We start from the raw sequence: 25,639 nt of genomic DNA on the forward strand, positions 1-25,639 counted from the left end.
GTAATTTAGTAAATCACCACCAGAGTTCGCAAATATTACAATTGACGTCTTCTGTGAGTAGGGTTTTTGGTTCCGAGAGATTTTTTTCCGATTTGCTAGGATTTTTCGCGGAGAAAATTCTTTCGATTTGCTAGGGATTTTCGACTCAAAAAGTGACTTCCAAGGAAAAAAAAACGAAAATTTGTTTGATTTGCTAGAGAATTTTTTGTTTTTGGAAAATCAACAATCCACCCCCCCCCCTGAAAAATTTTCCTCGTGCACTACTGATTTAGTAACTGGATTCTGGTATTTTGCGTGTCATTATCCGTAGATATAATGCATATAGCAATGGCGAATCTAATTGAATTGGATAAATTCACCTATACTAACGAGCCGATCGATCTAGCTTCATTCACACTTTTATTTTTGTTGAAATTGATAGATCCGCAGTTTAACAAGAAGATATATTAGTTAAGTTCAACACTCACAATGACAATGCTGTCTGAATTTATATCATTCTAAATAAGAGTATTTGGTGTCTAAATTTTATATTGCTAATAATGAACATGCATTTCTAATCTTTTGTAGAGTGTACAATACTGTATGGTCCATATATTAGATGCCCTAATTTATTTGGTGTTATTATACAAAGGTCATATAAAATCTGGTTAGATATTGGACTTAAAATGGGTGACTAAACAGATTTATTAATCTTTTTATATGCATTATATTCTGAAACCATTTAATTTGGTTTGGGGTCAATTTTATGTGGCCAACCGTGTTTATTCATCATACTTGTATGAACAAAAATACACAACACTTATGGGTGCAATTTACGCTCTAAAGCTCACGCGTCCTCTTTCTATCCATATCTCATATCTGGTTCAATTTTAATTGATAGGGTATACCCACATTGTGGCGCAAATGACAACGAAATGAGTATTTGTCCTTTGAAGGTTTCTATCGAGTGTGTTTTGTTTGTCGCTTTTATTTCTTTCGTCTGGTTATATTTTTTGTTGTTGTTGTTGTTATGAATTTCTTCGAATGTGAGCAGTCAGAAGTGATGTTTGAGTGGCTGTGAGCACACTACTTAGATGGCCTATGAACCTAATGGAAAAGTTTTCATTGTCAAGCATCTCAAAGTTTGATACATAGAAACAAGTGTAACATTCTACAAAGTTTTGAATTCATGTAGTTGAAAACATTTTGAAGTGCTTTGAAAATGTATGTACGTGTGTGTTGTGTGGTGTGGTGTATGTGTGTCTCTTTTGAAGAGTTTAATTGGTGCTTTCACATCGACCGCACAATAGCGCTTTGACGATGACAAAATTACAGTGTATATATTGAGCATAGATATTCATCTGATACATTTCGTAAATGTGTGATGGAACAAATGAGCGATAGAGAAGAAAGAAAAATGGCACACGAATCGAGACATTAAATATCCAGATATTCTAAAATATCGCAGATGAATATCTATGCTGAATATATGCACTGCAAAACAAAAAGCCACCCATCCACGATATATACACACACATATGTGTACAAATCTCCGCATAAACACATGTGGGCTACATATTGCACAAGTTAATTAAAACATATGATGCAACATACCATCAATTTTCCACACATTTGAATTTGTTGTCTAGTGGCGAGCAGGCCTTATGTGAGATGACAAAGTTGTTCAATAAAACAAAATCACCTTGCAAAACATCAATGAGACGACAACCGAGTGAGAGAATGGTAGAATATTTTCTCTTTGCACATATGATATTTGTTATTGTCAATTGAAACAAAAACTCTGAAACTTTGGTAGTGACATTTTGTGGTTTTTGTAATAAATTCATGTAATTTCAAGTTCGGACGATAGTTTCATTTGATAGGCACTGTAACCAAAAAAAATTTGTAATATAAACATTCATTTTATGCAACCTTTCGAATTCATGTGAAGAAAACTTTCAAAATGTGTGTGCCATGCACAATCTTTACTCGTTTGCTTTCTCATTCACATTCAATGTAATTTTAGTAAACTTGACAAGTCACATTACCAATAAATACATTGAACCAAACAGCTACATATGACCCAAATGTAAGTTTTATACAACGCATACGTATTTATATATGATTGTCCGAGAATGAATGTGAGACTTCTCCTGAGAGTTTATTGAAATGTAACACCGCCATAGAAAAAATGCTGACTGTCAGGACTTGTCATCACATCTAAACTGATAAGGTGGCAATACATAATTCTCATCTCTTTAATATATAAATCTTAATGTCCATATCACAAAATCTTTTTGAATTGACTCTATTCTGTCGGAGTGCATACGATGGTATGGCTGCCATACAATACTTGCGTATTCTAATTTTGATCTGACTATTGCTAAATATAATATTTTTGCAGATTCGATTGTGAACTTATTTTTCAGTGTTCGTTTTATAAAACCTGGCTGTAATCGCATCGATGGGGTTGACAAACGTAAGCCTTGTGTCAAATATCACTCCCACAATTTATGATCGATTTTTATTTTCACTTTATTTATTGATTGAGTATTAGTTTCATAGCACTTTATGATTGATTCTTTTTAACTTTCTTCCATTATCTACTTTTAATCTAAGCGGTTCATATGTGGCCACGTTTCCAAAAACCAAATTCCATCAAATGTGAAATTACTTTTAAGCGTTACGTTATGAATATATCGAAAGGGAAAATTCTGTACATCGCCAGAATTTTAGCTAATAACTCTAATGAAATTGAGTTGAAAAGCGTTTCATGCGATCTGTTTCCTGTAATTGGAGTCTAAGTCATGAACCATAAATAAATTGTGCTATACAGACTCGTTCGTCTAAGCGGTTTTTTTACGTTTGTCTCAGTAAATTTGATATTTGGTTTACGCATACAAACATCTGGGGTTGATTTACATACACACCTACACCCACACATACGATTCGGGTCGAGTCGGGCGCGCACGGTATTTTTTTTAGGGAATAGTATGTGGCAAGAACATTAATGACAAGCATCGAATATTCAGCGTGAAGACGAAGACAACGTTGATGACGACAACATCATTTGCCTAATCAAATTTTAAAAATCAATTTTGCTCAACATCCGCCTTCACTCGAACTTCGGCTCATTTAATGTTCTTCTTGATCGTCGTGATACGCATTCATTGATGGCATGTATATGTGATATAAATGGTATCTGGCGTTCACCCTTCACTCCTGGTAAATGAGCGAATGCCGCATATACACACCGAGAGAGATGATTTCGTTCATGATTCCATAAAATTTTCAATCTCAAATTCGCTTAAATTTTTCGTTTTTCCCATTTTTTTTTCACATACTCTCTTCTTGATTTCATTTTATGTTGTCGGAGTACAAAGAGGTGAACGCCAGAGCAATATAAGCAGACGCGATACGGTGTTTGTATATTTCTTGCACATGCGAAATTTTATCAGTGAATCAAATGTTTTCTTGTTTCTTTTTCTCGTATTTTCAACCACACTAAATCAAATCGTAACTGCCTAGGATTCACTGATGTTTCGCATGTATTTTTTGATTAATGGTAACAACAATTTGCCAAAGAGGAAACAGAAAAAAATGCACACGGATAAAATCTTAAACAGAACATTTCAGACCTGGCAAGAGATGAAATTAAATGTTAAATACTTAGTGCTTGAGTAAAAGGAATATAACCTTCTTCTGATCCAAGAAGTTGACTGAGAGAAATACAGCGCATTACTCAGCTTATTTGTTCTGAAAGCATTCATACAATGAAACATGGTGATTCTGGCCACGAGAAAAATGTACGAACAGTTTTTGATTTGCTAAAGTTTTATAAAGAGTTCTTTTTTTCTCGATTGTCGGATTTCGACTGAAAGCGCAATCTTGATACAACCGTTGAATGTGTGAAAGAATTTGTTTCAATTAAATTCAGTGGAAGAACTTCAACCCAATCTTGTCTCGTCAGCGACAATTAATCAAATTGCCTTAATCTTTTTTCCTCTCTTTCTCTACTCTGTCCACCTCATCTGCCGCCCTGTCCCTATTTCTCTCTCTCTCTCTCTCTCTCTCCTTCTCTTTCTGATAGACAAAATGTTGTGTATTTGGTAAAAGACGAACTAATGCCGAGATGTTTGTCAATTGATGTGGAACATAATTGGTTTTCCGGTTGAACCGTACATCTTCGTCGTTTTTCTCGTCACTCTTCTGCATCACCGGGGCAGACATAACGAATAATTGACGGCAACTGGCTTTACTTGTAAAGTAAAGTGGTAAATGTGGCAACCACCACTAAAAAGGCCAACACAACATCCATTACCATTTTAAAGCGAATTAATGCAAACTTGATGTGACACAAGTTTACATTCTGCATTTTAAAACTAATGTCATTGTAAAGTAAACACCACAATCTTACATTTCATCGTCGTTGCCAATGCCGTTAAAATTGGTTGAAAATTTACCAGTATGCCTATTAAAAATTTTCAACCGGATTTCTTCAAATAAATAAGTTTAAATTGAAAATCAAGGGATATGTACGTGGGCAAATACGCGTTTGTTACTTTACGACATTTTCGATTTGAAAAAAAAAAGAGCGAGAAAAACTGCTCTGCCCGACCGAAGTTTGACGAAAGAGTTGATGGTGCACCTGCACAATTGGCCGTTTCAGCCAACGAAGCTATAGCAACACTCGGCTTATCAACAATGTAAGTTATATCGTTTAAGTAAAGTATTGGCATATTTTCGCTGTTGTAACGATGGTTGAAATTGAATCACATCGTCGGATTACATCGAGTTATTGACGTAAAATTGAAACCAAGCGAAAATCATGGGGCGGCTTATGTGACCATTCTCTATTTTTTTTACTCGCTCGGTTTTTTTTTCACCATTCCAACCAGAGAAGTTCACATTTCGCTGAACAAGCGTAAATCGTTGTGTAAAAAAATTCAATTCGTTCCAATTGAATTTTTCGAATAGAATTTCTGCAATGAAAATGGATTAAATTATTTCGATTTATAGCAATATTTTACAGAATTGATGCGCTTAACCGCGAAATAAGTTGACAACGGTGACAGTGTCATCGACAGTTTCTTCAACCCATTCTATGCTATACCGCTGTTTTGATCGATATGCTTTCTCAACAAAACTGTTCCACATGTATTATTTTATATATCATCATTAATATATCATAACTAATGAATTCGACAGCAACCACGGCACTTTTTGTTTTTTTTTTTTAATCAAACTAACAAGAAACTTTGTCAAACAAAGTCATTCCTTTGGGCGAAGCAGCAAGTCAAATAAATTTATCAAATTATTTTCAATTAATTTTTCGGACCCTTATCTTGTCTTGATTATTTTAATAGTATGATGTTTTCTGGTCTAAGTTCGTATCGTTGCCATTTGTGTGTAAACATAGATTGATTCAACTATGTAAATAAATGAAAAGGCGAAATATACGGAAAATTCATCACAAGCAGTGTGTAGTATGGCCACAATTTAATCGAACAAAAGCTATGCCTCGTACTTTGCTACAAAAGTAAAATTGAACAAAAAAACTTGTCGACTGTATGTTATGTGTGTGTATATGATGTTTAAACAAAAACTTGTCCTTATTTCATGTTTTGCTTCAGCACCACCGCAAACACCGAAATGTCGATTGATTTATGTGAGAGTGTGATGAGTCTACTATCGGCACAAGCGCTATTTATTGCAGTTGAAAATCGCTCTCGTCTGCAGGTTTTACCATTGAAGCCAACGAAACTTTACGACATAATATATTGTTGAATATATACACACACTCTCTATTCTTTTCTTTCTCTCGCTTGCTTCACACAATCAACATTTTCAAGCCAGGCAACCGTAATTGTAGCACATTGAGGAAATACTTAGCAAGCAATAGCACCCGCAAGTGCGGCAAATGGGCAAACACTGTGAATTGTTATTTATTGCGATTGTTTCTAACTTGTTGCAATATTCAACTGTTGAATTTCATTTTCTGTATTCACCAAACTGTTTGTAATACAAAAACATGAGAAACAATAGCCTGTGAATGCGATGCAAAAAAAGCACATGATTCGTAGTATGTAATAAATACGATGTAAAAATTGTTGGCTTCAATGTATTGTCTTTTTTCCAAAGTATATATCGGTGAATGTAAATATTTTATGGTCTTTTTTTCAGCTCATTTTTGGTGGCATAAAGAGACATAGAAAACAGTGAATGATAGGGAGAGTAGGAAAAACGCCTCAATTTAATGGCATATTCTTAAGTGGGTCTGCGCCCACTAAATTATGAACATATTTCTCCTTCTTCTTCATCCTTTTTCATTGGTTTCAAGGTGAAAACCACCAACGACACGTTATTGATTTGATGATTTTCATTCAATTTATTGGGTTAGAATTGAACGTCAATGGCATCATACGATGCTTAAAGTAAATAAGCGGAAAACAAGTGGAAAATGACATGATAATCAATAAATGTCTATGAACTATAACAGCAAAGGTAGAAAAAGAGAGAGCGAAAAAATGAAACGAATAAAAACTATATGGTTTGCATGTCTTATCGCTTCGTCGGTGAAAATGAATGTAAAACACATTGAACATCGCAATGTTTCTTTAGCTTGATTCAATTAGGTAAAAAAAATTGATGATAACAACAATGAGAAAGATGTTGATAAGACTTGGAAGGGATTGGCGGCTCATTAAATTTTCACGTGAAAGTGATTCGATACAAAGGAAAAATGTCAATTTAATATTACCGATGAGCACGGGTCATTTGGCGACATTTTAACAACAACTATCATCTAGCATGGCGCTCTCTCTCTTTCTCTCGTTCGTTGAATGATTTAGTATAGTTTGTTCGAATGGTTTGGCTTGGTTCTATTGGTTAGTTGGTTATGCGTGCGCCTATACGTTTGCATATACGTCGAATGCACGAATGGCCGGTCTATTAACATTCATTTGAGTAGTCGTTATGCGTATTTGTGTGTTCGTGCATGACATTCTCCGGCCATTCCATCATGTTATTTCTGGATTTATATAATCAAGAAAACTCTTAGCCATTTTACAGGCCATATTCATTCATGTGACAGTGTTACTCAGTCTATTAGGTTACTTCGTTAAATTAAATTGTGCTCATTTACACCCAATCAATCAAATACATCGAACATGCTTTGATACGATAAAATATTGATTGAATGGGGGTGGTATAGTTTCCATGCCACAATTAAATATTGCAACCGAATCGACCAACTAATAATAAATCAATCATTTTACACAGCGTATTGATGGAATGCCAAATTTATCTACGCACACAAACTATATTCGGGCAACCCACAACAAATAATAATAACAGCACAAATAAACGAAATAAAAAAAAATAAATAAAAAATGGCTTTTGGCTTATCTAACATACTTCAAGCTGTTGAACAGGCATTTGTCATTTTTCCATCTTTGAAACGAAAAATTGCTCAAAAAGTTCGGTTCCATCATCGAAAAATATGATTTATTTTGTTAAAATCAAATGTTGTCCGTTTTAGTTTAGCGAAGCAGAAAAAAAGGCAGCAAAAAAAGAACAGAGCCATGACAATTTGAAAACATCTGCTGTTATTTTTTTTGTTCCATTATATTGATGTTGTCGAAACGAAGGAATGGAATCGAAAAAACAACGATGTGAACGGACGCAAAGATTCGTTAACGCAAATGTGAGATGTTGAATGGACGTCGGTAATAATAAAAAAAGAGAATCCTACGCCAATAGCATTTGTTATGTTTGGCCGTTCATCGTGTTTCCGTTCCACAGGCCATCACCCATTTGGTCTGATGATTTGAACATTGATTTTCAAATACCTCAGACTTTTACGTGATGTGTTTAATGATGATTCGGTCAACAGAAATGTTCGACCCGCAAGAATTATGTGCAAACTCTTATATAGAAAGGACCATCGAGAATTCAACAAAAGTTAAGACGAAACATGAAATTCAAATTAACGAATACCATACATTTTCCCGTTGAAGTGGCATCAAACAAGCACGTATATTCATTTGCAATTTTGCAAACGATGTTAAAGATATTCGTCATGCAATTTCAACAACAATGTGTTTGTGTTTATGTGTGCGCGTGTTATCATGGTTATGTGCCATCCATTGACGCCGTACACATGAAATGGGTAAATGAGTTTCAATCGTTTTTCATTCATTGATTAAGTGATTTAAATTAGAATCGGCGTTACAGTGCGAATCGATTTCCATTCCATACAATGTACGAGATGAAAACTGCCCGATTACACTATAGCCAACGAAACAATCAACAATTATCGTACAATTTGGCCATTATTTGTGTTCACTTTGATTGAAAGGTTTCAGAAAAATCAAATTCAATTAGTTCGCTGAGTTTATTTTTTTTTCCGTTTGGTTGTTATCAGGAGTGCTTTTCTCAAAATCGGTTCACATCCAGTACCCCTATTTTTGCAATCGCACATTTTTGCATAATGGATTTTGGCATGCAAAATTGACCCCGTACAATACAATCTCGTTAAACTCATACCAATTGTGTTTGATTCGGTTGAAATGCATGAAAACCCATAAAGTTGGATGCAAATATACTGAATATGTGGTCAAAGTATTGAATTTAAAGCCGTTCGTGCAATTTTCTTTGCAAATTTCATTTAAATTGAGAAAGGACTGATGCAACCGTACAGACACCCACATCACTCTCTCTCTCTTTCTCTCTCTCTCACATACACAGACATCAATCAAAACGAATTAAATTACCCGAAGCATAATTTATTGAGTATTGAATTGTTGTTTAACATGTGACAATCGGATCTGATCCAAATGTCATGGATAAAGCCGATTAACTTTCTAATAATATCGAACTGACCATATTCAATGCTACATAGAAAGTGCTACCGCGCTATTGCTGCTGCTGCTGTTGCTGCTGCGGTGTGTGTATTGAACTTGTTGCTGTATCTCTGGCTGTCATGATTATGAAACAGTTGCCATGCGAACAAATAAACCAAATCGAGCTTTCCATCAAATCTGGATTCTAAAGCTACGTAATCCATACACAATCGGATTTTTAATTTCCAATTGATGTGAAATAACACGAATGAACCGATTGAGATGAAATAAAATTTCGGAGCGAAAAAATCCATACAGACAAAATCCTTTTGCATTCGGTATTTCGTCGGGCATTGGTTATTATAAAAAATTAATTTTCGCAGTAAAATTCATCAAAAGTTCTTAGTTTTCTATAGTATTGTGGCGAGTCATTTATTGTGGTTTTTCAATATATCACTCTCATTCATTCGCTCTGACTTTGTGAACAATCTATAAATATAAATTAAATTATTTGCATCTTTGCTGATTCAACCGACTCCATTCCAATGGAATGTCAATCAAGAAGGTAACAATTGTTGAACGAGGCGGTATTTTTTAATATCACACAAAAAATTCAAACATAATCTTTTTCGCTTTATTTTGCATGTAACATAAAAGAAAAGTCAGTCCAAAGAAGACAAAAAAATGTCTCTTTATTTTTGCATGACAATAATGTTGACGTACTCACGCAAAAAAAATCCAATCAGAAATGACATAAAACATTAAAGGGATACTATAATTCATAGACGAAAAGTTTTTTATGTCTTATAGGTTTTCATTATACGGAGAAGTACAGTATGTTTCATTATAGAGAGAGGTTGATTTTTTATAATAAAACTCAAGAGTTTTACAAAATTATTTTATATACATTCTATTTAGTATCTAAGCTACGGCGCCACAAATTAATATTTAATCCATTCTCCTGCCTTCTCGATCACACAGGCACATCTATTCGGCATACTTTTGCTCAAATTTTCAGCATATTCGCTTTGAAAACCTTTCCACTGGCGCTGAATGAATGAACTGAGCTGCTTCAAATTGCGGTATGTTTTACCACGAAGCCATGCCTTAATAATAGCCCAAAAATTTTCGTTCGGATTGCAATCGGGTGACTGTGGCGGCCAGTCCATTTGTTTAATGTCATTTTCCTCTTTCCAAGCATTGCATAGACGACTTTTGTGTTTTGGATCGTTGTCTTCTAATAGAAGCCAATTCGAATTGTGGTTGCCATAGAACTTCTTAGCGATGGGTAACTGTGTCGATGAATAATGTTGGTTCATCCTCACGGCGCTTGGAATCCCCGTGAATATGGTCAACTTTCCAAAACCAGCTTCACAAAAGCAACCATAAGCACGACCATTCTCTTTTGGGCTCTAGACTAGGCATGGGTAGTGCTATTCACCAGCCAAAAGAATGACTCGTCAGTGTATATAACTTCGCTCCAATCTCTTGTTGAATTTTGCTTTGCCCCGTCAGTGCCTTTTTCTTCTGGTTTTCTGTCAAAAGCGGTTTCTTCAATTTACTGCGATAACGAACACCGGCAACATCTAATCTTCTCCTGATAGTAGAGCGCGAGACCTCTATTTTAAGACGGCGTAGCCGTTCAACACCTTGGCTCAACAACATACCTAAATTTTTATCGAACAACTTGACTCTCCGTTTATCTTCCTGTTGCGAGGAGGCTCAGTTTGGCTTCAGATTGGGCTGGTCGTTCACTTTTTTTTCATGCTTATACTGCTGGATTCACTTTATTACGAACCCTTTTGACTTTTTAATGTATTTAGCAGTCGATGTGATCGACATTCTTTGTCCTTTTGGATGCAAATGCAGAAAAACGGTTTCAAACCGTGAATGAAAATGTTTGGAAATAATGTTTTCGTTGCACAACAAACACTGTACTGATTTGAGAGCTGTCATTGTTAATTGGCGTAGTAGCTTAGAGTCTCATATGGCAACACGAAAAACATTTTTAGGATATTTGAAATTTGTGGTAGTTAAATCAACCTCTCTCTATAATGAAACATACTGTACGTATCAATGTTAAAACATTAACATTTCAGAATAATATGAATTTTTGTGTTGGTAGACAAAGTAAAAAAAAATGTTGACATTGCTTGGTAGATGCGTAGCAGTGCACATTTGAAGCGTGTCTGTTCGACATCGAGGCCGTTATAAATGCAAATTTTTGTTATGACCAATAAAAAGTTTTTAATGAATCAGCCATTATGGGCAACATCATGGAGCTCTTATCAACAATATATATACACGTTTATCTTTATTTTATGCTATGGGGTTTTCCTCATGCACTCTTTTTTTATTCAAAGCGAAAATTATAGTCAATTGTTTTATAAAGTATAAAACCGAACGAATTCGAATAGTATAGACGGAAAAACCGTAATAATAATAATAATAATAAATAGGTATGCAACGTAAAATGAATGTGATTGGACATGTCCCGTTGAAAACGAGACAAAGCTTTATAATGTTTTACACAATTATTGCTATGGAAGTATAAGTCAGTGAATACAGATTGCTGTTCCTTGTTCTCCGTTTCTGTGTAAACTAACATATGGCCGATGTAATATTTCTATGCAACAATTTAATTTCTGGATAATTGAATTTTCATCTGATTGTCCGTTAAGTCCTTTGAATGCTGTCGAATGACGGTGTTGAATACTCTCGCATTCTCTTCGATTTGCAATCTGAATTCACCGATACTCTGTCTCTACCTTCCTCCCCCCGGTTAACTAGATAATGTTTCACCCAATGGTTAAATTAATTGCATACGAGTGTGTGCCACTTTAGATGACATTATCCAGAGTTTTATGTCACACATTTATGAAGATATCCATGGCAACGGAGTGGCGGACAACATTCAACGTTTGCTGTTGCATAGCACTGCAAAAAAAATCGAAAAAAAATCGGAAAAAAATCATATACACTTCGTGATGGAATTTAATGGATGTGAAAAATGTATATTGATTGGAGCCCGATAAACCCATACAAAATTTTAAAATGTGGCACAGAAGTGATCCCTCGTGTTTTTTTTTTCAAACTACATACTTAACGATTGAGTGATTCATTCAATGAATGAAACATCCAGAGAAATATTAAATAACATATAGATACTTTTAAAATGACGAAAAAATTTTTTGCCGAAAAAATATTTTTTAGAATGAAAATTAATTTTCTTCTCGATTAGCGTTCATAAGATTAAAAAATATTATTTCAAAATTTTTAAATAATAAATTTAAACATAATATGTGTAACATAACCTCACTTTATTCTAGAGAATATTTCAATGGGCTGGTTGAGGTTATGTTGCTCATATTATTTCTCAATTTATTATTTAAAATTCTTAAAATAATATTTTTTAATCTTATGAACGCTAATCGAAAAGAAAATTAGTTTTCATTTAAGAAAATATTTATTTCTACTCTCTTTCATTCGTGTCAAATTCAACGTTTACTTCTAAAAATACATAATTAATAACGCAATTTATCGGCAAAATTTTCAGTATCGTTAAGTATGTAGTTTAAAAAAGACACACGAGGGGTCACGACTATCTACCTCAAACCCGGTTTATCGGGCTCCGATATTGATGGAAAACAAAATTTGTGTATCTCATTAAATTGATTAATTAAAACACTAGTAATTTAATGTTAACCAGCAACCATTCGAATCAAATAAAGAAAATTTGATATTTACGCTAGTATTAAAATTCACGAAACCAAAATGTACATATTTTTTCGGTTTGATTTTTGTCATGCATCGTGAATATCGATTTAATTGGAATGAAATATACGTGTAACTGGAGATGATTTAAAATGAGGAGAAAAAACGTTACCTTGTGTCCGATATCATAGCAAGTAACTTCTGGTTTATTACTCAAGACCGCTGGTCGTGTAAGTGTCATTTGTTCCGTTGACAAACTGTCTGGCGTTGGGACAATGCACAGGTTTGTTATTTTTGAACAGAAATTCGAACAACATTGATTCGAATTCATACACTATAGAACGAAAGAAAAAAAAAACAAACGATTGCCACATAAATGTATTGAATGCGTTTTTTTCGCTTCTGCGATCAGTAAGCAACGTTAAAAAAAGTTTTATACCAAAGAACCATTTGAACGGCAATTGCTATCATTATGGCCTATTTCGTTGCTTGTCTGCGATACTGGTTGATCCGTTTGAATAGGAAGCATTGTTGATGGCATCTCATTCGGACGTGTTTGATACGTGTTTGTCGTAGCATCATCGCCATCAAATCTCTCGGCCAACTTGTCGATATCGCTTATTGTGGATGCTGCAACTATAGGTTCTGTTGTAGATGCAACAGTTTCATTAAGCTGTTCGGGTTCCTGGTGCCGTTCAACGCATTTATACGAAAACGATAGACAACTAGTCGAACAGCAATCCGTATGCGCTGTACACTGTGAAATATATTATGTGTGCGTTTGTGTTTAAAACGAATATACCATGAGTGCCATACGATGATTATATGGGCATTACAGAATGCAACGCAATAACACCTTAAATGTAAACAAGTGACTAATCTCTAACTTACATATTGACCGATATCTTTGCATTGTGCTGCCGCTTGACCACCACACAAAAACTGCAAGAGAATTAGTAAAAGCACAATGTTCAATCGTTCCATTGTCACAATTGAATTCAATTATTTATGCAAATGGTATGTACGGAAGAATTGTTTTATTCTTGATATCACTTTAGCACTTTAGCACACACAAAAAATGAACCAAACTAACAGTGAGACTAGCACAGAGTTTATACTGAACTTTGTGTGTCAACAATTACATTTATACTGTTCTCGAAAATTTGCTTCAGACCCAATGTTCAAAACTCATTCGATTGATAAGTATAAACTGTAATCAATGTGTATGTGCGATATGCTACATTTCGTTGTTTTTTTTTTCTGGGTTAACGCGTTCTGTAAATATTCTCGTTTATTCCAATCTGGTTGTGATGAGTAAAATGTTTACTTTTCGGTGTATGCGTGTGTTTTGATTTTGACCCGTTACGCATACAACAAAGCGATTTTTTTGACATTCTGTTTTTCGTTCTTTTTAGCGATGTTTACTTTGTTGACATGATTCTTCCTTTCTACAGAAATACTTAAACAATAATCATCGCGATTTTTTCTTCGCCCGTCGTTCCCATTTCTGCTTTAAATTCATGTGAAACTTACACTCAATTCTATACTAATCTGTCCATTGATGTATAATAACGAAATATCGCAGATAGTATGCGCTATCGGAACAAAACAATTACGATTTGAAACATTTAAGCGTTTTTGACATTGTGATGTCATTTGGAAATATTGTTGTCTAAATAAATATTATTGAAAGAATGAATCAATATTTCAAATGAACTAATTTATTGTTCCACTTAAATAACATTGATGTCACATTAAAAATATAGCGAAAAACAATGATGATGGCTATGAATACACCTGCATATATTTTTGACTCACAACAGAAATTCAAGTGAATTTAAACAAAGCTAAACCGATCATGTCACACATGTTTACGTTCACCTTTCACTGCTATCTCGATTTAAATATAGAAAGACATTTTGTCATATGCTTTTGCCATTATTTGTATTCTGAATTTTGGCCAAAATATTTATCATAACCGAATGAATGAAGAATAAGCAGTTTTAATTGGATGTGTTGTCATCATCGTCGTTGTTTATTTCAACTTTAAACTGGCTTCATTCGAAAATTCATCTTGAATATTTTACCGACACCATCAAATTCATTACATTTTCAAACAAATTTAATCGCAAACACATTTTTTCTGTGAAGAACATGGTAATTGAATATTGTGCAAATAATTTGACACCAAAATCAGACTGAACTGACACTAAAATCATAATGGCAATAACCATTTGTTGACAATTTTATTAGCAATTTTTGTAAAAATACCGAGAGTCTTTCTCTCATGATTGGATGATTGTCATATTATTTTTTGTTGAATATTTAATGTGGAAAATCCGAAATGTCGATATGCACACAGAACGAAAAAATGCAACGCGAACTCACCTGGCCACTGATCATGTATTCAAAAAACTAAGACCCAAAAACCAATAGAATAAAAATATTAAACATTTTAGATTTGAATCGCTTCGTTATCGATTTGTCTCTAGATTTATTGAGAACACGGTCCTGTAGCCAAGACGCTTGGGAATAACCTGACATTTTAGAGATAATCCAAATTCTAATGGAAAACATACCCCATTTAAATCGAAAAGCATAAATACTGGACCCACAATTTTTATTCCAGAATGAAAGTCGGTTTCTTTTTCTACTTCTTTTTCACAATAAATAAATTGTTGTTGTTCATCAATGGTTTCAATAAATTATTGAACGTAGCAGATAATCAAATCCTTATCCCTGACATTTAATTTTATATACGATGAATTGCCCAGCAAATGGAACACATTTTAAATTATACTTTTGGGAATCCAAAAAAAAATCGAAGTGCCTATAGTTTTTTTTACTATCAAAGCATATAAATGTTCAATTTTGTGTTTGACAAATCTCTGGTCACGCCATACAAATAATAGGTGGTTGGAATTTTTAATGATATTGTACCACCTACAAACACGAAACGACCACTTTTATGCTCGGCCACAGGATTCACGATGGTCTTTTCTTGTTTGATAAGTGTATATAAGTGAGTTGCAATTTACAATTCAAAATGATAAAAGTGGCATTTATTATTATATGTTTTGAGTTTGTTGATGCTGAAAGTTGACACACAAACACACGCCGTTTTGGTTTTGAAAAAAGTGCATGGATGTGATAGGCCAACAATCAAATAAACAAAATATAAATAAATAAAGAAGCCATACAAGTCCAATATCAAGTCTATCGCAACAAAAAAAACACCTATAAAAGTAGAGTTCAACAAGAAAAGGCATTATCCTTTTTGCAATCGAATGAAAATCATGTGACATCAGACGACTGCTGATGATGGTGATGAAACAAGAAAACAATTTTTGCAAGACCATTGAAAGTATTTTTTATTTTGGAATCGAATGTGCGTGTGGCAAACGAACGAAGCGACAAATGTAAATATAAACTACGTGCTTATGGGGAGTAAAGGTATTAAAATGGTTTTTTTTTTATTCGTTTCGCTTATTTTATGAAGCCTGTGGCTCCGTTTCAAACACAAATTACGTCAGCAATAAATATTTTTGCAGTGAACGAACGAATACAGAGCAACATCGAATCAATGCGAAACGAACAAGAAAAAAAGGACAAATACCATCGTCATAATGTTCATTTTCTGTTGTGGTTTGTCGCTCAGTTGGAATTTGCTGAACATTAGCATTAAAATGCACATAACACTATAAAATTATTGTTGCTTCTTTCTAAAATTCTATGTGTTACTCACTTATTCCCTCCCATTTTGCTTGCGCTTACATCTCGTCGTGGTCTTCCAGATAGCTTTTTTACACTTGAATTGTGTTTTTTTCGGTTGTGCGGTAGTCATTTCAATTTTCAATTGCTCTTATCTGTTTGGTTTTTTTTTTTTTTAAATGAAAAAGGACAAAAATGTATCAATGTCATTTTTTGAATGGAATTCTTTAATTTTCCATATTTTTTTTCATGGATTGTCTCCTTTTCTGATTTTATGTTGTAACATGCGCGAGCTCTTAAAACGCCGAAAAACCAAAGGGCAATCGCACTTTGAACACTGCAGTTGTGCTGCTCTCTGTCATTTATACGTTCAACCATAAAGACATTGCTTTCCTCTTCTTCATCATTTACAAGAAGCATATGCGTTATAGCAGCTTAACTTTGAGATACCAGGTGGCAGCACATCCCCGTTCTCGAAACCCAATACATTGCTTTAAATGGAGTGTGAGCAGAGCGTGCGAAAAACATTCTATTCAGTTGTCGGTTGCCGTTTCATTTGAATATTCTTTTCGTAACTAATAATCATTTCTTTGGTGAACATGGTTTTTTTTATGATTTTCATACAAATTATTTTGCTGTTTTATTCACATTTTTCTCACTCTATCTCTATTTCTCGTTCTAATCTTGATTCTTTTTCCACATTTATACATCGTTATTAAATTGTCAATTTATTTCGCATCGGTTTGTGCTTCGTTCGTCGTTCCTTTTCTCGCGAGAAGCAGACAACATTTCAATCCACTTCAAATGTGCACCTATTGAAGAACCATAAAAGTGAGCGTGTGCTCACATCCAAATCTGAACGAGTCGTTGGTATGACTTGAACAGAAGAAAAAACTGAAAAATATTTTTTATCGGAATGTGGATTTTTTGCTACTAAAAAATGCTACGTTCAAAGTAAGAAATTCTAGATGAAGCATTATTAGAATGTATTTCGAAGCACACAACAATATCAATTTTCGCAATTTCGGTCTGGTGGCATTTTGCTGTTGATGGTGGCAACGACTTGGTTGCTTTTATTTGGCTTGTTCACTTTTTATTCGTATGCGTGTGTAAATGTGTCTCTATTATATTTCATTTTGTATGTGGAAAGTTTACCGTTACCAGTCTCATATAGCAAACTTGTGACACACACACACACACACGACACTGGTTGCATTACTGAACAATGTAATCAATATGAAGAGACCCGACACGATATTCACTTGCTCGTTTGCTCAAATCGTTCATTTCGATGCAGCATATTTCGATGTGACATCTATAAAACGATCTAAAAAAACGTGGCGTTTGCTGTACGGTCGGTCCCATATCAAACATCAAATTATGATAATTTAATCATAATTTCTATGCGATGTTGCACAAATAAAACCAAATTTATGAACAAAAACACAACAAAAGTTAGAAAAAATTGTATTCATAAGTGATCGAAGTACGATACCCAAGTAACTAATAAATATCGCTTGAGGGATGTTTACCACAAAACAAAACAGAGAGCTATTGATCAAGAAAGTATCCAGAGTGAGTGGTGAAAAGAGAAGTAGATAGAGAGGGAGAGAGCGAGCGAAAAAAGTGTCGGAAATCAAATGAAAAGCATTTTCATTGCTTGAGAGCAAATATTATTTCTTCAGAGAATATTGCCTTTTTTGTCTAGTCGATCATTCATTTTCGATGAGACTTTTCATTGACGTGTTTTTCTCACACTCATTCGCCTCTTTATGAATTATCTACATTTTGTCAAAATGCTGAGTTTGCCCATTTTTGTGTACATTCAGATTTTTTTTTGTTTATCCATTCTCCGGGTGTTTTTGTTACTTCTTTTTCATACTTTTTTTGTTTTCAACAAGCGTAATATCTGTTGCAATGCAATACATTTTACCACTTAAGCATTCTCATACCGCACCAACAATACGAAAACCAATAAATAAATGAAATTATTTTCGCTCATAAATTGCAATATTAATATGAGCAACGAGTTTTTATATTTGTAATTCAGTGAAAGATTTTTTTCGCCCTGTGCGCAGTTCAGCACACAAAAAAGGAAGTGTAAAAAAGCAAAAAAAAAAAAATGAAATGAGAGAATGGGAAAGAGTGAGAAAGACTCAATAGACATTTCGGTACAGCAATCGGAATCACAAATTTATGTCGAACATGTGTCGCTGATTTGTCATACTTGCAATTTTCCAACTGGTTTAGCGTACACCGTACGCGTCCCAAGATGCCCTTCCGAATTCGTATTTCGCATGGCATTGCAATAATTTTATATGGGAAACAGCACTTTGCAATGATTTTAACATTTTTGGCATTTATTCTCCTTCGAATTGTAATTTATCTAATATTCCATAAATAAATTGATATAAATTGAAAACGTTAAAGGATCTTGCCAGCTAGCATATACAAAATGCAACTGTAGTTACAAAATTTTGCTATTATTTCACTCAATGCACACGATGAAGGCACAGCGATTTGCCGTACGGATGAATTCTAGCAAAAAAAAATGTGTACCTAATGCGATCAATTTAGTATATAAAAACAACAACAACATCAACAAAAGTTGATAAAATTCGAAAATGAAATTTTGAATGGCAGATCGACGCCATTTTTTACACCTCTCGTATAATATTGGTTTGGTGGGACTTTTTGCTTCTCCACTACCCCTCTCCCGAACGAAATGTCTATGCAAATTCTCAAGTTTCAATTAAACTCAAATTTCCATCAGATTCACGAATGTCTAGTTAACAAAACTTTAAGCCTTAACAACAAAGCTTCAGAAGAAAAACTCTTGAAAAAAATTAGGCACTTTATAGCCCACTAGAGAAATATCGTATTTTACGCTTGTTAACGTCGGAGAAGAGGAAGAAGAAGAAAACCAGAATTGAGTGAGTGGGTGTGATGTTTATGTGTATTTATGGATATTTCATATTTTTAGCAAAATTTTTGGATGCGTCACACAACGAAGACGATGTTTATGCTGTTCGTATCCATTACGCTTAGATCATATAATCCATTTTAATTATGCCTTAAAAGGCAATCCATTTTTCATTTACTTCTTCATTTCGAAACATCTCAATTTCAATAATGAATCACCGATACATTTTACTTAAATTATTTTCACATGATCAAATCCAATGGGTAATTTATAGGTGTATTTGAATGAAAAGAATAGAAATTCAGGTTAACGAACATCGAGTTTCCATAAAATTCATTTCTATTCGATTTTGAAATTTTGATTGAACGCAACCAGTGTAAAGCAGATTTTGAATTGTTCTAACATCCAAAATACACACAGTGCAAGTGTTAGCATTTGTGTAATGCACAACGATTTTATTCTCAACGGGGGAGAAAAAGGCAACAAACTGTTGTAATGTTATGGCTTTAGGCGCTGTAACAAACATCCAAAATGTGCTTTATTCTCGTAAATGAGTATTTGGCTTTTGGGGTGGATAGTACCATGCAGATAGAGAGGAAAAAATAAAATGACAATTGTGTTGAATGAGAAATGGAGAACGTTTTAGATGCTCATTGTGTAATGCGCGCAATATTTCAATTGGTTATACATTTCTTATGCTTATTCTTAGTTTATTTTCGATGTTTAACAATCTTAGATTCGTTTCGATTGCACTGACTCAGCTGAACGAATCAAAACCATAAACGCCCGATAGGAAATACAGTATAAAACGGCTACACAGTAGATACGAATATCCATTGAAATCGAGTGTGTTGGTTCAAGTGCTATAGAAAAAAAATTGACGGAAGCAAGAAAAAAAAAACAAGACCAGAAGCAAAACTAACTCTTGTAGATTTGAATGTAGCCTAGATTTAGCGTATATTGATGTTCATCGTATTGAGGCTTTCGAAACGGACTTCAAGCTTATGCCAATATTTGATTTGCCCGTCAAATAACTTGTACACATTTATATTTAATATTGAAAATCAAAAGCTTCAATATCTTCATTTCGTCTCTTTCTTTCTTTCTTTTTGCTCGCACTCTCACCCTATCTTTCTCGTTTACACTCTTCCTCTTTCTCTATTTGTTCGGCTCAGTTTTTTGTCGTTGTTGTTTTCCATCTTTTCTGTCGACGCTAGCCAATTTCTTGGGCTATATGTACCTCTCTGAAGCACAATTCTTGCACAGCGGTTAGATGACTGCTCTCTCTCTCTCTTCCTCTCTTCATCGAGCACCAGAGATATTGACATTAAAATCGGTTCAGAGATTTAGGATATTTTCATTCTTTAAATCTTATCTTTTATTGCTTTTTGGTCGTGATTCTGAGCTTTTCCACATGCTCCCCGTTACTTAAGCTTCATTTCTTCGCTTTACAGTTGTTATTTTTTGTTATTCACTGTATCTATGTATGTTCCTTTGTGCTTCTTCAATTGCTGGTCGCATTGAACAATATTGGCGGCCGTACATACTTTATGCCCATGCCGATTTCACTTTCGGCATCGCCTGTCGCTTTCGCCCCCTCTCTATGTTTCTCTCCAGCCCCTTTTTTTCGCCTCTTTCGCATCGCACGTAATAGTCAAATAAAAATAAAGTTGTTATGCTTCGGCTTTAGGATGATGACTTTATTTGTTCGACTGATGGCTCATTTTCTATATTGGTGAAGTTTTCTGATGTCGTTTCCATCCTGAATTGCACTTGAGCGATGTCAGCATAAAATTGACATTTTCTTTGTTATTTTACAAATGTTTTCTTCAGTGGATGTCATCACCACCATTCTTGTTACTGTTGCTTTTTTCCCTCATTCTCTGGTCTCATTCAACTTATTTCCTTCAATTGTTGAATATCGTTGTTTTTGACTCTGTCGCAATGGTGCACTTGAAGAGTACCAAAAAAGGAAAAAAAAAATTTTTTTCAAGAGATTATTTATTTTATGTTGAAAAAGGATGTAAATGCGGGAAAGTATATACAAAGTGACAGGGGAAAAAACACATGTACAACCAAATGACAGAGACTAAAAACGAAAACCATTGAGTAAATCGATGGAGAATATATTTCAAGTGGATTATACGTGATTATCGAAGATCTTTAAATGCAAAAAGAGTATATCAAACGCATTAAAATTCAGATATAAAAAAAGGACTCTCCGTTGGCAAGCATCGCTGTAAAAATATGCTGTCGATGACAAAATATTAATTATTGAAAATGTTGACAGAGTTCAATAACATTTTTCTGCAAAAGATATGTTTCTTTTTTCTATTGTTTTTCATGAAGTGTGAAGTGGTATGCCATCATTTTTGAGTGTGAGTGTGTTTTTTTTCGCCACTAGAATTTGATGATATATTTTCGAATTGTGAAATATACCGTTTCAAATGATATCAATCATTTGGAAGGGGATCCAAAACGCTTATCGATCAAACTTGATATTTGATAATGCATGCAGAAAAAGAAGAATGTTTTATCTCCTTTTTTCGGCTCATATTTTTGTTCTCCGATTATTATTTTTCAACCTTTATGCCGCGGCTTATCATCCAATTTGTTGCGTTATAAAGTGCGAGTGAGCACTTTTCCAGCAAAAGATTAGATTCAAAGCTGTGTCATAAAAAAAAATTCGGCGACGTTCGGTACATAGACATATACATCGTACTATTGTACATCTGTTGAAGCATCTGCGTGAATCGGCGACAGCTTCAAATCATTCGGCATTTTCTGTTTTCATAACGATTATGATAATGATGGTGAACAGTTCATTAAACACACTCAATCACATTCGTCATTTTTATTGTTGAACGGTTCGTTATCAAAATATATCAAGCCGTGTATCATCGAATATATAATCTTATTTTTTAAGAATTCTTTGTGTTAATTCTTTTATTTACTTTTTTTTAAATTATTTTTCCCACTCATTAATTTTATTCTCTCTGTGGCAATACGAATAGTATTCTCAATCTTTTTCATTCAACAATTGTCGTTATTCGGATAGTTTGTATGCTGAATGAGACTTTCCAAGTGCAGCTGAATGATAAATGCATTTGTTTGACACTGCTCTCAATTCAGGTTATTCAAACCGAAATGAAAACAGTGACACGAAAACAGAGAACACAAAGGCTGGAAAGCGAATACACCTTTGGAAAAAAAAAACCAATTGAAAAAAATATATAGTAAACTACGAATGAAAACAAAGTACAATGATAGAAAACTCATGGAAAAATGACATCTCAATATTTCGCAACACCAGAAAGCTTGCCTACATGCATATACACTCTATTTTCTATCTGTGTAACAGCATTAAATGATATCGATTCTGGCAACTCGCCAATTTCATCTGTTGCAAACATCCAATGGTGCAAATTTCAAATAAGTGGTGCTTCTGCCATGCACACACACACATACACTGTGTGCAATTGTTTCAACGATTCGGAATCCATTTCGTTCGCAGGTCTCAATTTATTCGTTGAATGTCGAACAAGACTTCTTCTAACTTGTTGCTATTGTTTATGCATGCGAACCTTTTGTACATTTTATAATAGGAGTAGGTTTTTATGTTTCGATTTCCGTTTGCTTGAAAGTTTTCTTTCTTCGAAGGAAGTAAAAAAAAAATATATATGAAGAAAAAAGAAACAAAAAAACATACTGAAAGAAATACTATCTATTTGTGGAACAATGGTAATGTAAATGTTTTTCCAAACAAAATGAATTGAAATCATTTTTTTGTTTTACTCTTTCGAAATTGAAGCTGGCGAAAGTAGGAAAATATTTGTAAAATATCCGTTGCAAAAATACTTCTTAAGATTTATATTCGAAATTTCTATACAGTTCCTTTTGTTTGGCATTGTGCGTTCAACGAATTAAATAAAACGCAGTCAGCGTAATAAACTGGATCGGAAAAATGAATGAAAAGTTTATTGTTTAAAAATAAAATCCAGCTAGTTTAATTTGTTCGCTTGAAAAAATAGACGAGCTTGGGAGATGTACCATCTTTCTTTTCAATCATTGAAACCGGGATTCACTTTTTTTAATTGAATCTCGTCTAAAGGTCTTGATGGCTTTGTCAAACGGTTTCATTCCAATTTTCGTACACACCATTGGACATATAATTATGTATCGCTTTTTGTGCATTCATAAATAATAAGGAGAAAGTTTCGCTAGCTTTGACTATATAGAACTTCGGTTCTGAAAAAGTCAAAAACGGCATGAACTCAATTAACAATTTCCTCGAAATAACTGAACATGGAGTGAGACAGATCGAGAGAGAGAGAGAGAGAGAGAAAGTTCTCTTTAACGACACAAACCTAGACACAGACCACGAAAAACTCACAAACACATGCATCACATGTTAAACCTAGAATGGCAATTTCCATAGAAAACAATATATTTGATGCGTGCAAGATGTGGATACAAAAAAGGTAAGAGCAATTTTTTGGTTATACCTTTTGAACATAGACAGTGTCTATTAGACACCGATTACATGGATACATTCCATATGTTGTTTTCACTGTCTCATTTTGTCATCTCTCTCTCTGTGTGTTTCTCTTTCTACTTTCGATTGTGGATCGATCGGAAGCTGAGAAGCATCTTTATCTGTACGCGCTCATAAAATCGAATTGCGTTTCTGATCAAAAACAATGGAGCGAATGATGCAAAATTTTGGCTACAAAAACATACTCACACGCAGACATAGAGGCATGCATGATGCTCGTCTACTAGATTCGGATGGTTATCAAATAGATTCTAGATTCTATTCACAAGCGAACAAGGCATACATCTAAATAAATTGGAAAAAGTAATATAAATCAATGTCGATCTAGCGAATCCAAAAACCAAAAAAAAAAGAGAAAAGAAAATAGAAATAGAGCACACGTGCACCATATGCGCGTGTGTGCCTCTTCGTTTTATGTATTTGTGTCGATTCATCTATGCAAAATAAAACGAGGTATATACATGGTTTCGCACACTATACCAAAAACCATGTCGTCAAAATATGTGACAAATAAATACATTTACGACATATCTAAAAGCCAAAAAGTGTCGCTTTAAAACAACCAAAATTACCAAATACGAAGCATATGTGTTATGTTTGCGTGTGTACTATATTGTGTATAGATACTTCGTATGGGTCTTACATAAAAAATTTATGTTTGCATAATTGAAAATCAATTTTTCCTCGTCTTCTCTCATTTCGTTTCGCCGAGAAAATGTGCGCATCGTGAACTTGTTCAGCTATTTTTCGATTTTTTGGCGTGCTCTACCGTGTTACATGTTAAATGGCTAATTCGGTTACATTTACTGCTGCTGTTATTCGCACAGCCTAACCGAAAAATTTTGACAAACAAAATGTACGACACTCCCATCCGCATATATAAAATGACAGAATTTGAGGTAGTTGAGGTAGTTGCCGAAGAGAAAAAAACCACACACTGAGAACACAAGCATAAATTGCAAATGCTTGTGTAAATCAAACGTCTATTCGGAACAATGAATGGAGACGAATCGATGCGACACCAAGTATATAAAACGAACGAAATGGCAAAAGAACGATATAAATGAATGGCACACGGATGACTCTTTTTTTTCGTATCACGTTAGTTATTTTACGGAACACGACGAAAATTAGACGGAATATGCTACATGTGATAGATGGGAATAGCAAATGCGACACCATACCGTTCATCGCATACTCGCTGTCTGTCTATTATATTGGTAAAAATGTGCAAAATACAAAAAAGCAACGAAAAATGGAGATTTATCAATGAGTTGTGATAAAAATGTTGGAAATATTAATTGCTACCCTGAATATAAGAGCTATTCCAAATGTAACAATGTTACGTGTCTAGCCAAAAAAAATATTTTGTATTCAATGCGATTTGAAGATGTTCCAATATTGAAGTCAGATTCCAGCAATTTAAGTTAGCTCTCTTTTATATACAGCCTACAATTTAAATTTTATTCTTTAATTCACGCTGCAAATGGAACAATTTTGATTAAAATGCAACTGAAACAACATGCAACGATTGCATTTTTCATGGAACGGACTTAATGAAACGAAGGACAAAATATACACGTGCTTGCACATTGTTATTTCAACTGAAAACAGAAATTTTATTGATTGCATATACTCTGCACTGTACACACATCTACAATTGAAATTGCATTCGGTATCTCAGCCTGGGTCATTGAAAATGCGACCGAAATGCAAATGAATATAGTGAAACTCTCCACCAGCAAACACAAAATCACACAAATTAATTTCGTTGGGTTTGATTTTCATCATCGGTTCGGGCGGATGGTTTTTATTTCTTTTGTTGAACAGTCTGTTGCGCATCGTATCAACTCATTTGTTACTCTTTAATCTCGTTGGTTTTAATGCGGACGCCGTTTCCATTTTTAGTGAAAA

At 34.1% G+C, this 25,639-nt stretch overlaps 2 protein-coding genes across 2 annotated transcripts in view; one reads left to right on the top strand and one right to left on the bottom strand.

Annotated features, from left to right (window-relative positions):
* Positions 1-25,639, top strand: part of LOC116346851 (muscarinic acetylcholine receptor gar-2) — a 108,534-nt gene that overhangs the window by 20,420 nt on the left and 62,475 nt on the right. The gene's annotated exons all lie outside the window — the stretch shown is intronic.
* On the bottom strand, positions 11,139-13,724 carry LOC116346853. Its single transcript, XM_031777103.1, has 4 exons — positions 13,428-13,724; positions 12,976-13,293; positions 12,709-12,870; positions 11,139-11,759 (listed from the first exon to the last, which is right to left on the bottom strand). The coding sequence occupies exons 1-4, from the start codon at positions 13,518-13,520 to the stop codon at positions 11,685-11,687; spliced, it is 648 nt and encodes a 215-aa protein (XP_031632963.1). The 5' UTR covers positions 13,521-13,724; the 3' UTR covers positions 11,139-11,684.

This window comes from Contarinia nasturtii, unplaced genomic scaffold (assembly GCF_009176525.2).
Source record: "Contarinia nasturtii isolate CC-2019 unplaced genomic scaffold, AAFC_CNas_1.1 Cnas_scaffold_1699, whole genome shotgun sequence".
Lineage (NCBI taxonomy): Eukaryota > Metazoa > Arthropoda > Insecta > Diptera > Cecidomyiidae > Contarinia > Contarinia nasturtii.

Excerpts from the sequence above, each read along its gene's own strand:
- LOC116346853 (XM_031777103.1), bottom strand. The coding sequence starts at position 13,520 with ATGGAACGATTGAACATTGTGCTTTTACTAATTCTCTTGCAGTTTTTG. Across the intron at positions 13,294-13,427 it reads GCAAAGATATCGGTCAATAT|TGTACAGCGCATACGGATTG; the intron begins GTAAGTTAGAGA and ends TATATTTCACAG. Across the intron at positions 11,760-12,708 it reads GCTATGATATCGGACACAAG|TGCTATGCAACAGCAAACGT; the intron begins GTAACGTTTTTT and ends TTTTTTTTGCAG.